Here is a 17,186-nt window from a genome sequence, read left to right as displayed (position 1 = left end):
AAGCTCGAAGAAGTTAAGTGACTTACTCCAGGCCAGACGCATAGAGGCAGAGCCAAGATTCAAACTCAGGTCTCTGTGATGACCAAGCCTGTGCTTTTCTACTGCCTTCTACATACAAGGACACATCTCCTCAGATGGTACCTGGCCTGCAAGGTCCTTTGCAGCCCCACATCTTGAGATACCCGCCCTGGGGACCCAGCCCCTGAGAACCTGCCCTTCTCAGAAGTCCTACAGCACTGACTACCTTCACATTGCACATGGCAGGTTCTCAGTAATGATCTGTTTCAGGGTAGTGGTTCTGTCAATTCTTATGTAAAGAAGGAAGTCAAAATGGGTTTTTTCAGGCTACCTATTTTGCCCTTCAGTGTACCATCTTTTATTCTAAACCCTGATATTGTGTACTTCTCACTTTAAATAACATTGTTTCTTAAATGTGCAGAAAAGTGCTGTCTGGTCCAATCAAAAGCAAAGAAGCCAAAGAGAACAAAGATTTCTCCTACAAGTGGGAATGCCACTTTATGGGGTTCCCCTGTGGCTTCTGTCCAAAATTAAAATAAGGCCAGCCTGTTGTGGGCATGCTGGATCCTATAGCACCCTCTGTTCTCCCTCCCAATTCACCCCCATGGCTTTATTGTGTTGACACATTTTATTGTCCATAACAGAGTGTACATATGGGGACCCCAGGTGATAAATCACTCCTCTTACTTAAATGCACATCCCCAACATTTTGCAGAATAGTGGCAGGGGATGGAGGAAGAAGCAAACATGGTTAAAGGAACAGACATCTTCAGAGTTTTGTTGATCTTTTTTTAATTATTATCTTTTTTTTCTTACTTCCTTGGCTTTCTCCCTCTTGGTTGTTTTAGGCAAAAGACTCAGGCAAACCTCAGCAAGTTTCTAACTCCTACATCCGTGTGCGGGTCATCGAGGAAAGCATCCACAAGCCCACAGCCATCCCCCTGGAAATTTTCATTGTCACCATGGAGGACGACTTTCCTGGTGGGGTCATTGGGAAGATCCATGCCACAGATCAAGATGTGTATGATGTCCTCACATTTGCCCTGAAATCGGAGCAGAAAAGCTTGTTCAAGGTGAACAGTCACGATGGGAAAATCATCGCCCTAGGAGGCCTGGACAGCGGGAAGTACATCCTGAACGTGTCAGTGAGTGATGGCCGTTTCCAGGTGCCCATCGACGTGGTCGTGCATGTGGAGCAGCTGGTGCACGAGATGCTGCAGAACACCGTCACCATCCGCTTCGAGAACGTATCCCCCGAGGACTTTGTGGGGCTGCACATGCACGGGTTCCGGCGCACCCTGCGGAACGCGGTCCTCACCCAGAAGCAGGACAGCCTGCATATCATCAGCATCCAGCCCGTGGCGGGCACCCATGAGCTGGACATGCTGTTCGCGGTGGAGACGCCCAACGGTGAGTTCTACAAGCCGGCCTACCTGATCCAGAAGCTGTCCAACGCCAGGAGACATCTGGAGAACGTCATGCGCATCTCAGCCATCCTGGAGAAGAACTGCTCCGGGCTGGATTGCCAGGAGCAGCATTGCGAGCAAGGCTTGTCGCTGGATTCCCACGCGCTCATGACCTACAGCACAGCTCGCATCAGCTTCGTGTGCCCGCGTTTCTACAGGAACGTGCGCTGCACCTGTAACGGTGAGTGCGGTTCGGAGAGTTCCCTCCCCAGTCCTGAGCTTTCAGAGGTGGCCTGGATTACCATCCTGGCATGCATACATTCGTTCATTTACTCATTGGACAAAATATTTACTGACCGCCATGTCTTGCACATTGTAAATAGTGCTGCAATGAACATTGGGGTGCATGTGTCTTTTCAGATTAGAGTTTTTGTCTTTTCTGGGTATACGGCCAGGAGTGGGATTGCTGGATCATACGGTAACTCTATTTTTAGTTTTCTGAGGAACCTCCATACTGTTCTCCATGGTGGCTGCACCAAGTATCATATGAGATCACCTACATGTGGAATCCAAACACAAATTATATGAACGAACTTATTTACAAAACAGAAATTGACTCTCAGTCATAGAAAACAAACTTATGGTTATCAAAGGGGCAAGGTGGAGGGTATAAATTAGGAGTATGGGATTAACAGATAACAGTACTATATGTAAAATAAACAATAAGCACCTACTGTATAGCACAGGGAGCTATATTCAATATCTTGTAATAACATATAATGGAAAAGAATCTGAAAAAGAATATACATATATATATGTAGAACTGAGTAACTTTGCTGTACACCTGAAGCTAACAAGTCATTGTAAATCAACTATATTTCAATGTTAAAAAAAAAAAAAAAGTAGGAATTAGACGTGTGATAACAGGTAGGGGAGGGACAGCATTCCAGCGGAGGGGCTGTTTGTATGAGGCTTAGGGGCAAGACAGCAACCTACAATGAGGGGATTGAAAGAGATTTCCAGTGATGACAAAGGAGACTTGTGAGTCGGCCCAGTGATCACAGAAGAGCCATTAGCCAGGGTGAAGTTCTAGAAATTATCTCAAAGCAGTGGGAGCCACTGGCTCATTTGAGGGGGGAGAAGTGACAGAATCAGGTCTGTATTTCATGAAGAGCCTGCTGGCTGCAGAGGTGAATGGGTTAGACGGGGCCGGGCCAGAGGCAGGGAAACAAGTTCAGAAGCTATCACAGAGGGGAAAGGCAGCTGGATTTGCTTCAGTGAAAAACAGGGACCAGATATTCTGGAGCACAGTCAAGGGGTGGATTCAGCCCTCAGAGTGGCAGAGATGGAATGGTTTGTATTTGTCGACGTAACTAGAGTCACTGAACCTTGACCTTCCCTGGTCAGAGGCCATAGCTGCACAGAGTTGCATGACCACAGTGGTCAGCAAGAAACCTCGCTCTCTCCCTCTTTTTCTCTCTCTGACATGTGGCGCCATAAATTCACTGCCCTCTTCGAAGAAAATTGCACCTGGAGCTTTTCTAGCCAGTGAAAACTTGGCCTAAAGGTACTGTGGCCAGAAGAGAAGCCATTTATAAAACATCCTTTAGGTAACTGAGGACAGGCAGGGCCCCTGCCCTCTTCCCTTGTAGACAGTTTTGTGTTGCACTTTGGAGAATGAGTTCATCAGAGGAAGGCCCCAGAGATCACAGCTCCCTCGAGAGACCTTTTGATGACCTCCAAGCAGCCTAGAAGAGTGCTGGCCACTCACTTTGTGGTCCCCAGTGAATTCTGTTTGTGTTTTCATCACATAGATGCAGTGATATCCAAACTGTTGAATATGTAAATTAGCTCCAAAGTAGCTCCAGAGTAACTCCAAGCATGTGTGCTAGGTGAAATGCATTTCTGGCAGAAGCCACCAACATGCAGGATTTATGAATGCCAGTCGTCCAGACCCTACCTATATTTCCTTTGTAGGCAAATTGATTTATGCACCAAAGCTCTGCTAGAGCCTTCCTGCAGTGATTCACAGCAGGGTTCAAAAGAGGTTCGAGACAGGACAGTGCAGACTCTGCAGGAGAAACTAAACCAGCTAATTAATCCTTGTGTTCTGGGAACTCATTTCATTCAGTAAAAAACTGTGGTGCCGGCAATGTCCTAGGCACTGCAGATTCAAAGTGAAAAAAGACACAGTCCCTGCTCTTAGGAGCTGGCTATTGTGAACTCAGTTGTTGCAAGTACCTGTTTGCATTAATAGTGTTATAAGGAATGCTGGGGAGGAAAAAGGACAGAGTGCCTATCATGGCCAGAGGAAAGCTTTCTGTGACATTTAGGCACCAGAGATCACCTATATTCTAAGTTTTGAGGGATGAGTATGAGTTCTTCAAGAAGAGACAAGGGGAGGGCAGGCTTAGCAGTTTTCTTCAAAGCAGGGATTTAGATTTTGTTGGAGAGAGGGGTCTTGCTCTGCATTTTGCATGAGACACTGATGTTTGAAATGCAGTGAGTTTCAAGGTGGTATCCTGGCCCAGGACTCCTGTCCTCGAGCCCCCATAAATCTTTCCACTCCCGGGAAACCCAGAATGCTGGAAGTTTTTGTGATTCAGCCCCGAGACGTCCCAAGAGGAGGCTTTCTCGGTTTAAAAAGCAAGCATTTCCTGAACAAGAGCTCTGTGCAGACTCAGCCTCACTTCTCAGCCCCTTTGCACCTTTAAGTCACTCTTGTAATTAAGCTGCAAAATAAAATACTGGATGTTAGTGGTAAAAGGACCTCAAAACATCATCTGGCCCAATCCCCAACTTCAGCAGCTAATATACGATAATCTCCCTTTTATAAATGTTGTAGCTCCCTGCCTTGCCCAGGGCCATACGGCTGGTGAGAAGGGCATGCTGATTCAATAAAGGTTCATCTTGGGCCCTTGTTTTATTACCTGCATCTTAAGAACAGGAACTCTTCCATTTTTTATATGATTCATAACCCCAGTGCTATGTACTCTATAAGAATATTCAAATAACCCCATTTTTCCTGACTGATCACCAACCTCATAGACCCATGGCAGTATAGCAGAGGATCTCAGACCCCACTATGCCTGTGGCTTACTAGAAATGCCCACTACTGAGACCCACACTCAAATATAGCAGGAGGTTTTGGGTGGAGCCTAGGAGCCACTATATATGTAGCCTGGGTGATTCTAATTCTGGCGAGTTTGGTGAGGAAACCAAACTCTAAGAAATCTCACATCAACATAAAATAGAAACAATTTCCTCTGGGTTCAGAGGGCAAACTCTTAATTATCATAGTAATGGCTCTCTCGGTTTTTCTGAAGTATCCTCGTAAATAAAAATACAGTGAAGAACTGTTAAGGAAAGCATTAATCATTTTAGACATTTTCTCATTTATTGGAAAGGAGAGGTAATTGAAGTCAGTAAATGCCCCCAGGCCCCCAAACACACACACACACACACACACACACACGCACGCACACCCAGTATTGCTGCTTGTCTGTTTACCCTAGAAGGTTGGCAGATACAATAAACGGACTTTCCCACCACTTGGTGGAATAATTAGGATGATAAATAGAGGTAGCTGCCCATTCTGGGCTGTGTAGTAATATTTATACAGATTTGGCCTCAATATTCTACCCTCCTCCCAACTTCCAACCCATCTTTCTCTCATGCAGACTTTTGGGTCAAATTAACATCATTTACATCTTAAACCAAAATGCTGAGTTGCTTTGACAAAATGCAAACCGGCTTGAAATTTAGTGCCAAAGAGCCTCATTATATTCCAGCCCCCATGAAGCATCACGTTTGAACAAAAGTTTGAGAGCTACAGAGAGAGTTCTGAGGTCGTGCGGTGGCTCCTGGTAAACTTTAGATGTTCAGTGAACTTTGGCACTTGGGTAAGAAAGCCCGACACCAACCTAAACGATGGGGAATGATAAAGGCCCTTGAGCTCCTCTGCGGAAGCCAGAGGACAGAGCATTGGGGCAGCCCATGGGGCCGTGATGATTGTCCATTTTGGAAAATTTTCATTGATTTTTCAAAAGTCTAATCTAGAAATATATCAAAAAGGAGACGCTTGTCCAAGAGAATGGACTTGCCACGAGACCATCAGAGTTTAAGACCGATGTGTTTATGAGAATGTTAGTGGAAGTGGATGCCTGATTTGTCTAGTCCTGGTTCAGATATGGAGCCCAGACTAGAAACTGGAGCTCCAGTAAAACGCGTGGAGCGTCTGCCGTGGGTGAGCCCTGTGCTGGCAGGGCTGAGGGTGACAGCAGCCGTGCCCTCAGCCAGCGGTGTTTGATACCACTGTGAGGGCTTGCAGGGCAGGGAGAAGAACGCTGAGGGTGATGCCACCTGCACTAGGTCTGAAAGGATGCCTAGAATTAGGTAGGTGATGGGGAGGGAGTGCTCAAGCCTGAGGAACATTAGAGCCAAGGAATAGAGGCGAGAAACCGCGTGCAGTGCAGTGCACAGATAAAGGCAGGGACAAACACAGCAACTAATGTTTAGTGAGCGGTGACCTGTTACTGTGCTGTTTTTCACACGTGTGTCATTGCATTTAACCCTCATCATAACCCTAAAGAGTAGGTATCATTAACTTTCCTCAAAAGCTAAGGAAACTTGGACTTGGAAATATCAGTTGACTTGCTCAAGGTCACAAACTTAGTAAGGGTCAAGCTAGGATTCACACCTGGCAGTCCTAACCACTGTACCCTATCACCTCTGCACAGATGTGAAAGGAACTTGAAATTCACCCAGTCCAGCCTCCCACCCACTACAGACATCCTGTTTACTGCACTCCTGGCACAATAATTCAGCCAAGGTTTGAACCCCAGTCCGGGCACTCACTACCTCACAAGATGGACCTAACACAACTTCTCTCTGCTAGGGCACCAAAATCCACCTCCTTGTGATGTCACCCAGCTCCACCATTTACAGCCATACAGAACCCGAGCTGTCTAACCCCTCCTGTACAAGTTGCTCTCCAGTCATCTAAGGATAGTTTTTAGGACCCCTGGAATCTCTTTTTCTAGACAAACAACAGAAGTTCCTTTGCTCCTTGGCTGTGAAAAATAGGAGCTAGAAAGAGTTGTAATTCCTGTAGTTGGGGCACAGAATAAGCATAAAGGAAGGAATCCTCTGTCCTACTTGAAGGAGTCCATGCAAGGCATTGGAAGCAATGAATAGTCCTGGGAAGGTATTTTGAGCAGAGAGAGAAGTGAAGAGAAAAGCCCAGGGATTCGGGGCACCCTTTCATTTGCTCACTCACTCAACAGTGAATTAAATACTTTTCCAAGCCCTAGGCGGGCTGCTGGAGATACAATGGTGAGCGAGGCTAACATGATCCCCATTCTCATGGACCAAGAACCGGCATCGTGTACTGAGCGAACAACAGGGAGCTCAGGTGGATTGAGTTGGATGGTGGGGAGTCTGGACAGTCCTGGAAAAATATGGTAGGATAGGTAAATGGAGCCTGTGAGAGGCAGCCACAGTGATGTACTTCTCATAAGCACAATAAAATAAAATGATGAACGCTTCTGCAAGGCAGTAAGACACTTAAAACTTAGCCTTGATGAGATTTTAAAAAACATAAAACAGGCCTTCCCTGGTGGCACAGTGGTTGAGAGTCCGCCTGCCGATGCAGGGGACGTGGGTTTGTGCCCCGGTCCGGGAAGATCCCACATGCTGCGGAGCGGCTAGGCCCATGAGCCATGGCCGCTGAGCCTGCACGTCCGGAGCCTGTGCTCCGCAACGGGAGAGGCCACAACAGTGAGAGGCCCGCGTACCGCAAAAAAAAAAAACAACATAAAACAACCTGAGATTGGGTTTGCACTTGGACTGGGGATTGTTAATGCTAATTCTCAAAGGACAGAGCCCATTGTCCCAACTCCAGGGATTCTGAATAATTTAGTGTTATCTCCGAATCTTAACCAGATTCCCCCTAAAAACTGGGAAGTTTTTATTTCTCGTTCACAACAGATATGTCTCTGCAGATCCCTGATCTCCAGCATGCATGAGTCCTGAAGTGCCAGGAGAGGTTTGGAGGTACCCAGTGTGGAGGTGATACCAGCTTCTCACCATGTGGATAACCCCTTATATATTCCATCCACACACAGCTGCCCCAGAGAGGATATGTTGAATGAAACTGTACTCAGCCTTTAGCAGAATCATCCAGAAAATATGGCGGAGCCAAGCAAACGCCAATCAACATGATTCTGTGCTTCTAGGAGAACCACAAGAAACCACTTCAAAGCCAAGGGACCTTAGGAGAATGTGTTTTAAAACTTCATGCAGGCCAGGAATTAAGAAGGAAGCTTATTGACTTATGTGGCATTGGCTGAGACATGGCATCTTGGCAAAGCATGCGAACTCAGGGTGTAGGATGTTTACCATCAGTCATTAGATTCTCAGTATAATGAGGCAGTGATATAAATCAAGAGGTTGAATAAGCTCAAAGTGGCAGCAATAATAATCACAGCTAAATACTGATGTATTAGCTAAAGGCATAGACTTAATGCTGGGAGCTGTGGGAATTCTGGGGAGATAAGGAGAGGAGAGTCATACATAGGGAACTAAGACCCTTTTAAAACCACGGGAGGATCACCTTCCTCCTCCCTGCAGGTTCCAAAGCTCTGAGCTTCTGCTCAAGTGAATTGTATATTGTCAGCTCTGTAGAAAGTGACCTAAATTTCCAACCGAGCGAAGTTTCAGGGGTGGGAAACCTTGTGATGAATGGCCACATCATGGGCACATTTCTCCTGGCAGAGAGACTTTGTGAAAAGAATACCTCTGCCCGAGATAAGCTTGTGAAGGGGCTAACCCAGCTGCACATGGCCTGTGACGCTGATTAACAAAAAGCTCCTCCCATGCACACAGTATTTCATATCATCTGTCAGTTTACAAATCGTGAATCTGACCCAGAAAGAACAGCAAGAAAAGGATTACACTGGAGTTTAGATCTCTGCTATATTGTCAGCCTAGTGTCTCCAGTTTGGGGACCTTGTAGTAATTTGTTTTTATTCTAAATTTTTTTCTTTACAAGTTGCTTTCACATACATTAGCCCATCTAATGCACACAACTCTATGAAGAATCATTATCCTCATTTTTCACAAAAGAAAAGCAAGACCCAGAGAAGTCAAGTGACTTGTTCAGAGCCACACAGGAAATACATTGAATAAATAGTCAGGGCCAAAATCCAGGGCTGCTGCTTGTCAATGCCGTACCCTTTCCTATTACAGTGCCCCACCTTCCAGAGGGGACCTAGGGATGGGAAACAGAGATTTCTCTGCCTGCTTTATGCTCTGACAATTGCTAAAAACATCTGATCCTTCTGCCCTGCCCTGACTCACCACACATGGTGTCAGTGGGTTTGATAAAGTGGGACCTTTCTCCCTTCATGCTCACTCTGGCACCAAACTGATGGATGCCTGGAGATGCAGATCATGAAGGTCTACAGCCTGCATTCCCCCCAAGCTGTCACTGATCACAGAACAAGTTAATTAAACCTGGATTATTTAACGACAGTTAATAAGATAAACTTCCTCCCAGAAGCCAATGGGAGGAGACACTGTTGTCCCTTAATGGTTGTACGGGAGTGGATGAGGCACTTTCCTCCACCAGAGAGAGGGTCTTTAAGACTCCTAACGATAGTAGGTATGAGTGCTTCTCTGCAAAGGGGATGATGTGAGCATATGTTTTCTAAAAACAAGTTAACCCCTCAACACCCATTGAAAGCATACTGGATTCTACGTTGCTGGAAGCTTTACGGCTTTAGCTGGGAAGAGGGTTGTTATCCCCAGGAAAGTGTCCCCAAGACCCAGGCCTGGGTACATCGGAGGTCAAAGGACACACAGCATTGTTCAGGGTTGGCGTATGAGGGTCAAGTCCCTCTCACGATAAATATTTCAGAAAGGACCTAATTTCTTATCATAGTTGAAGAGAGGGAAGAACTACAGTATCGCATATGGGGAGTATTTGGTTTGGGGAAACCTGTTTTTCAGTAACCAGAAGTCTTCCTCTACTTGGAAAAGACTGCATTTCGTGCGCATGCTCACATCTGTCCCCAGCTAAGGAGCATGTTACATTTACACTGACCTCCAGACTCTAATCTGCCTTCATACTTCCTTGAGCCACAAGAGAGCAGACGGTGAACAGAGCAAACTGACAGCAGCAGCTGGCGCCAGAACGTTTATGGCTACTCCCGTCCCGGGCCAGGAGGCAGGGAGGAGGCCCCCTAGGATTTTTAAAGCATCGAGAGACAGATCGCTTGCCAGAGCTGTCCCCTCTGCCTTAGGAAACCTATTAAAAAGAAAAGGAAGGAAAAATAACCTATCAAAGTCAATGACTGCTGGAATGAATAGAAATATACATTATTATATGTTTAATATTTACATTAATTTAGAATGCACTTATTATAATATATTAATATATTTTCTATCTGTCTTCCAGCTAGAGTTTTTATAAGGGGAGCTGGATCTAATGCAATTCATTAATTTAATGAATTTAACTATATGGGTTCTACGGTTATGACATAAGGAAAGAAGAAGAAAAAGAGCTGTGAATTTGAACTCCAGTTACTGATCTAAGTGACTTTGTGCTTTAACCCAATATAAGCGATATGGGTGATAAAGTGAGAAGCCCAATGCTAACTACCAGGGCAGGACTGGTGGTAAAAGAAAAGGCCAAAACATGTGAATAAAAGGGAGAAGTACTCAAATGCTGTGTTTATTCTGAAATACAGTGTTTAGCCTTTATTATATGCACTTACAGCTGGGTTTTTTTTTAATTTTTTTAAAAATTTTTCTTAAATTTTTTTTATTATTATTATTTTATTTATTTTTTGTGTGTGTGTTACGCGGGCCTCTCACTGTTGTGGCCTGTCCCGTTGCGGAGCACAGGCTCTGGATGCACAGGCTCAGCAGCCATGGCTCACGGGCCCAGCTGCTCCGCGGCACGTGGGATCTTCCCGGACCGGGGCACGAACCCGTGTCCCCTGCATCGGCAGGCGGACTCTCAACCACTGCACCACCAGGGAAGCCCTATTATTATTTTTTTACCATAACTCCTGGCAGGAGAAAATAGCTTTGCTATCATGGGTTTGAAATTATCTAGTCCTCTTTTCCCCTTTAAAACAGAGGCTTTGAAACTGCATTATTGATAATGCAAGTTTTCTAAGCAATGTAGCCATTGCATTAGGGCAGAAAAGACTCTGAATGTAGTATATGTAGCTGTATCTCAGAAACAAACACAGACATTTATAGAAAGGATATCTTTTGGCCGGCTAAAATAGGACATGGGAAGAGGCACGTCCACAGAATGGAAAGGAACAGACTTCTTAAATACATAAATTACTGTTCCCATGTCTAACTGGAAGTTAATGCCCAGGTAATTTAGAGTTACATCCATTTGATGGGATGAATTCTGTGATTCATTTATGCTCATTGCTACCTCCCTGTGGCGTGGTTCCATTTTTGAGCCCATGCTAACTAGTCAACAGGTAGGAGCCACCTAGGAGTTTGCAGGCCTCAGAAACGGAAATGAATCCAATCATGGAGACAGCACAGAGTAGGCTGGGAGAGTTGTGAACTTACCGTAAGTAAACATTAACACGTGCATGCAGTCATGCCACTAACGATGGTAGATTCATTCCCAAGAAACACAGTTCCTTGCTACTCAAAAGAGCTCATCCTTCAAGCCAGAGTTTTTAAAATGCTTTCTTCCTCTGCAAGGACTTCTGACATTCTCCCAGGAAACACAATTGTTCCTTCTCTAGGGCTTCCCTTGCACTCACATACCTCTCGCAATGCAGTTACTTTATTGTACTGTAATCATGTTTTTGTGTATGTGTGTTGTTTCCTGTGGGGAAGAAGAGATGGAACTTTTTTTTTTCATCTTTATATGTCCAGGCCTATTACCTCGCTGGCCCTAAAAATTTTTTTTTTGTTGGATGAATGCATCAAAAATTCCAAAACTGGTTATCAAAAGCCTCTTGAAGGGACTTCCCTGGTGGTCCAGTGTTAAGACTTTGCACTTCCACTTCAGGGGGCATGGGTTTGATCCCTTGTCAGGGAACTAAGATCCCACATGCTACATGGTGTGGCCAAAAAAATTTAAAAATTAAAAATTAAAAAAAAAATCTGGTATCAAAAGCCACTTGAAACAGATCATAAGGTGGCTGAACAGCTGTTTTAGGTTCTATAAATATTGATAAATACATGGCAGGAATAAAGATTTCTTGGAATGAAATGAGGAAGATGTATTTCAGGGCACTTAGGTCTTTTAGAACCATTTGTGAAGATCAGTCCGAATTTTCAGTTAAAAATCCCTTCATCTTCTAAGACTTTGTAAGCTGGGTCATTGCCAAGAGTATCTTTTATGGCTGAGCTCTCAACCAGTGGAAAATAAGATTTATGAACTCTGAGTTTGCTAGTGCTATACTTACATCTCTCCCCTCCAGGATTACAGTTCCTAAAATGTTTATGTGTGGTTAGCATTAAATGTCTGCTTTCTCCTGGGCAAAGAAGTGACTGTATAATGGAATAATATGCTTAATGAGGAGGAAAGAGTTGGTATAGAAAGGAAGAAGAGAATGGGCCAGATCTTGCTGAAGAAAGATGCTGCTAAGGCCCAGTGTGTTCTTGGTTCACAGAGAAAAGGTGCTTCTTTAGTCCACTGCTAACCCAGCTGTGAGTTGTTTTCAATTTGTGTCTTCTTTTCTACAGTCCTTTTACCACCTAAACTCTCGCCTAATTACATTTGAAATATCCAAGACCTTTGGAAAGTGCATTTTCTTTGGTGGACCCATAGTTGCCGTCACCACAGTTCTGAAAAACTCCCTTGGGTCCTGAATTCCACCTTAATCAGATAATCTGCCTTCCAGAATTTCCTTTCTGAGGAATTAACCTTTCATCTCACTGTGCTATGAACATTGAACAGGTGAAAAGGAAGCCTTCCTTCGCCAAGGAAAATTCTGCTATGTTTGATAGCCAGCAGGGCACATTTACAGCTAATCAATACAATAGCAGGGAGTAGAACGGATTAGGAAACGATGTGAGTTGTGCTTTCACAATCTAGAATGAGTCATACTTTTCTTTAGAAAAGTCTTTTTTCCCTCAATCTGAAAACAACAGCTAACGTCTTGTGAAGTCTACCTAAGATTTTCAGGGCTCCAGGCAAGGAGCATAGAAGAAGTCTAAACTCAAGTGATGCATTCAAATGGCCCCCAGTATGCAGGAGCCCCATCCAATAAAGACTACCCGAGCCCACGTGGTATGATCTTTCTTCACCAGAAGTTGGCCCAGTCACAACCTTAGCATATTTTAGCCTAAACAGAGGAGCTCCATTGACTCTTTGCCCCCAACGTACTTCACTCTGGCAGTGAGCTTTTGGCAGATGCAGGGATGTTTGAAGGACACCCACACCAGGTGAAGCTCACGCAGGCATTCCTGCTCCTGGGCGGCCATTTTGTCTCTCAGCTCAGAGCCTATAGAGCCCAGCTCTTGACCCATCCCTGTGCTTCCTGGACTTCCTGGAGTGTAGAGTGATTGCCTTTCTACTGATCATGCGTGTTCCCCTCTGTCACAGGAGGACTGTGCCCAGGGTCCAACGATCCTTGTGTGGAGAAGCCGTGTCCGGGGGACATGCAGTGTGTCGGTTACGAAGCCAGCAGGAGACCGTTCCTCTGCCAGTGTCCACCGGGGAAGCTCGGAGAGTGCTCAGGTGCAGAGCGGGGCAGGATGACGAGGGTCTAAATTCACATTCTGTCTGCATGCAACGTTTTCCTTCCACATGGACCCCAGCTAGCCTCCCCCCTCAAATACTTGAGATTTATTACAGCTGCAGCCTGTGCTCAGGAAACATGCAATGCCTGTGGGCTCCTTATATAATGGGAGGTCACAGCATGTGTTTCAATCATGTCACATGGATGTTAAGGGTGTGAAATTATGGAAAATAGAAGGCTGTTGGTTAGGCAGAGGAGTCGGAGTATCTGTGGCATGGCCTTTGATGTTCAGAGCCTCCACCTTTCAACAGAAGGTAAAGCTGAGCCAGTTCAGCTGACCTTCTGTAGGGTAAGTCCAGCCTAGATCAAGAGACTCTCCACTGCACATGTACAACTAACTGCATGTTCCCAAAAGGCGAGGGAGGTGCTCACCTCTGTTTCTTAAAGAAAGAAAAAAAAAATCAGTATTTGTGTTACTTCAATCCAAATGATCCTCCATTTCTGATTATCACTCAACTTCAATACTTCTTTTGATTCACATATGCTCTACCACTTCTTTCCTCTAAAAAGAGTCCTGTTCATTTTTGGTACCAATAGAACCTTTTTTTTGGTAGAAGATGTATTTCAAATATAGGCACACTGATACCAATTTCGGAATCCAAGAAATATTTATTGAGTAATGATTATAATAGCCATTATAATGGGAATAAATATGCCTAGTATTTGCAAGGCACTTGTTAAGCACTGGGTTCTAGAAACTCAGCCTTTGCAAAGACAAGCACCGTTCTTAAAAATGGAAGCCAAAGCTCTTTCAGAGTTGACTTCGAGAATGGAGCTGCCCCTGAACTGAAGAGATCACCCGCATACTTGCCTTTGAAGGCTTCTAAGGCTTAGACTTAAAAGATATTTATGCTGACCTCACCCCAACACACCTGCTGTGTATACAGCAGGTGGGTCTGCAGGGTGACAGTCAAGGCCAAGTCTCCTAACTTCAGATGTCCCTTTCTGCCCATCTCCCTTCTCCTTTCCATATGGAAAACTCTTCATAATCCACGATTATCATCCATTTGGCATATTTCCACACTTTCCACCCCCCCCCCCCCCAGCCAGAGGGCTTTTCAGCCATTACTTTGCTTGTTAAAACATAAAGATGGAGACAATAATAAAAGAGAGGGTTAACTCAGAATTGGGTGATGTGGGTGCAACTAAAGATTCTAGGAAGGGGAGCCTTGAAATTAATGGTCAAAAGGCAGAGCTGTGACTGCACAAGACATGAACTTCCTTTATATCATTATCCTTATCAACATTTGTGCAAATGACCTAAGTTGTCTGTTCTGCATTAGGAAACTTGGGGAATATGGATATTCTTTTTTTTTTTTTTTTTTTTTTTTTTGCGGTACGCGGGCCTCTCACTGTTGTGTCCTCTCCCGTTGTGGAGCACAGGCTCCGGACGCGCAGGCTCAGCGGCCATGGCTCACGGGCCCAGCCGCTCCACGGCATGTGGGATCCTCCCGGACCGGGGCACAAACCCGCGTCCCTTGCATCGGCAGGCAGACCCTCAACCACTGCGCCCCCAGGGAAGCCCTGGATATTCTTTGAGAATATCCAGGATATTCTTTGAGTTTTGTCTTTCCCTTGTTTCATAGCATTGAAAATTCTTAAATATCTAAGTGATGAGGGTGGGCATAAAGGGATATCTTTTAATAGTGCTAATTTTAGAAAATAGGAATTGGGAATTTAGTGACACTAAGAAAATTCAGGTTAGAGAATATACCAAGTTGTCCTTGACATGAGAGAACTAAGATTTTTCAGCATCTGACTAGTAAATTTTTTTTCACTTTGAAATTAGAGTGTGACCTGAAATGGAGAAACAGCTTTTAATCCAAAATGGTTTTTCCTCAGTGGCTTCCCTAACTTCCCATGGTCTTTCATCCACTTGCTTGGTAGTTGTTGGGTGATTTCATGTGTCCCTGCTCGTTTCTGGATGTTAAAAGTATCTATATGTCCTCGTCATGGTCTTTTCAGGGCACACTTCTCTCAGCTTTGCTGGAAACAGTTACATCAAATACCGGCTTTCTGAAAATAGCAAAGAAGAGGACTTTAAACTGGCCCTGCGTCTGCGAACACTGCAAAGCAATGGGATTATAATGTACACCAGAGCAAACCCCTGCATCATTCTGAAGGTAATGAAAATAGGTTCTCTTTTCCCGCAGTCAGTTCTCATGTTAGTATTTTGGCTCTTGGATTGGGGTCTGAAATCATTTTGTCTTTTAAGTTCAGAAACCAGAAGCCGGCTTTAGGGCCAGGGGAGCAGCAGCAGAAGTGGGAAGTGTGCCAACACCCCATTTCCTTCCGTACATTCAGCTTCAAAATTAGCTCTTCGGAGACTGGGGCACCTCTCTCTGGAGTACGTTCAAGAGCCGGCCTCCTCTGAGTTATAATCACTTAACGGTTCATTAGAATGTGTTTCCTGATCAATTCCACGGCAGGGTGGTCCCTTCAAAAGACTGACTGTATCCTCTTCTACCACACGGGTCTATCCCCAATGACCCCTGAAGGTCACTTGTGTTCTCGCTCAGGGAAGAAGCTGGACATCTGGGCTGTAGAAGATTCCATAGGCCCTCTTATGGCCCAAGTAGCCCAATTTTTAAAACATGCCCAGCCTCAGAAACCCTCCAAAGGCACCAGATTTCCTTTAGAGCAGGGGGTCCCCAAGCCCTGGGCCGTGGCCTGGTACCAGTCTGCAGCCTGTTAGGAACCGGGCTGCACAGCAGGAGGTGAGCGGCCGGCGGGTGAGCTAAACTTTATCTGGCGCGCCCCATCGCTCCCCATCGCTCGTGTTACCGCCTGAGCCATCCCCCCCATCTCTCCAATTACCTCCTGAACCATCCCCCCATCGCTCGCGTTACCGCCTGAAATACCCTCCCCGCCATCGCTCGCGTTACCGCCTGAACCATCCCTCCGATCGATCGCTCCAATTACCGCCTGAACCACCCTCCCCCCATCACTCGCATTACCGCCTGAACCATCCCCCCCATCGCTCGCATTACCTTCTGAACCATCCCCCGCATCGCTGCAATTACCACCTGAACCATCCCCCAATCGCTCGCATTACCTCCTGAACCATCCCCCCCATCGCTCCAATTACCACCTGAACCATCCCCCAATCACTCGCATTACCTCCTGAACCATCTCCCCAACCCTAACCCCACCCCAGCCTGTCTGCGGAAAAATTGTCTTCCACGAAACTGGTCCCTGGTGCCAAAAAGGTTGGGGACCACTGCTTTAGAGCAAGTCTGGCATTTGTAGTCAGGTCAGAGCTTCTGGTCTCTTCATGAAAACAACAACAATAATGCTAACAGCGTGACATGCCTCATTTGATTTGTGTCATAAAGCTAATATAATAAATGTGTTATATATGTATGATCAGCCCCATTTGATCAAGGAGCATATAGAGGTTCAGAGAGGTTAAGTTATTTACCCAAAGTTGTACACCTAATAAGTGGCAGGCCTGGACCTGACTTCCAGTGTCTCTCACACCATGCTCTTTATCTCCATGCTCTCCCCAGCTCTCAGTTTTGTAACTATAACTCATTTCATCCAGAATCACATCTGGGCATCTGTAGACAAGATTAAGCCTTCCAGGATGAGAGGAGAAGGGAAAAGTAGGAGGAAGACATGTTTAATTGAACGTTATTCTCACCAGGCTGCTATGCCAGCCCACCATAAGTGTGTTCAGAGATGGGTGAAGTCTGTCCAGTGGGAGATACCCATCCAAGTGGAAATGGCTAGCGATTTTCTCCTTCCTACTGCTCTGTCACTAAGCTTAACTGGGATCATGGTGGGCCTTTTTAGCTTCTGTTCTTTGATTGCTAGGTCACATCCAAGTTGATTAGATGACCCAGGCTTTAATCCTGGAGGGAGGAAAGTATGTAGAACATTAAATGCCTGTGGCTCCTCCTACCACATAGACCTTTACGTACCTCCTTCTTGTACTGCCAGGTATTACTTGGTGTCCAGAGGGAGTGAGCAC

General features: G+C 45.4%; 1 protein-coding gene across 3 annotated transcripts in view; it reads left to right on the top strand.

The window, feature by feature from the left end:
* FAT3 (FAT atypical cadherin 3) overlaps positions 1-17,186 on the top strand; it is a 563,581-nt gene that overhangs the window by 516,721 nt on the left and 29,674 nt on the right. For all 3 annotated transcript variants that reach the window (XM_029208386.1, XM_029208387.1, XM_029208385.1), the window contains exons 18-20: positions 867-1,665; positions 13,018-13,152; positions 15,179-15,336. In XM_029208386.1, coding sequence (XP_029064219.1) covers positions 867-1,665; positions 13,018-13,152; positions 15,179-15,336 — 1,092 coding nt within the window. The remainder of the gene's footprint in view (positions 1-866; positions 1,666-13,017; positions 13,153-15,178; positions 15,337-17,186) is intronic.

The sequence above is a fragment of the Monodon monoceros genome, unplaced genomic scaffold (assembly GCF_005190385.1).
Source record: "Monodon monoceros isolate NGI ecotype Baffin Bay Population unplaced genomic scaffold, NGI_Narwhal_1 Super_Scaffold_7, whole genome shotgun sequence".
Taxonomy (NCBI): domain Eukaryota; kingdom Metazoa; phylum Chordata; class Mammalia; order Artiodactyla; family Monodontidae; genus Monodon; species Monodon monoceros.
Note: the sequence above shows the minus strand (reverse complement) of the source record. Positions and strands in the feature narration are given on the sequence as shown.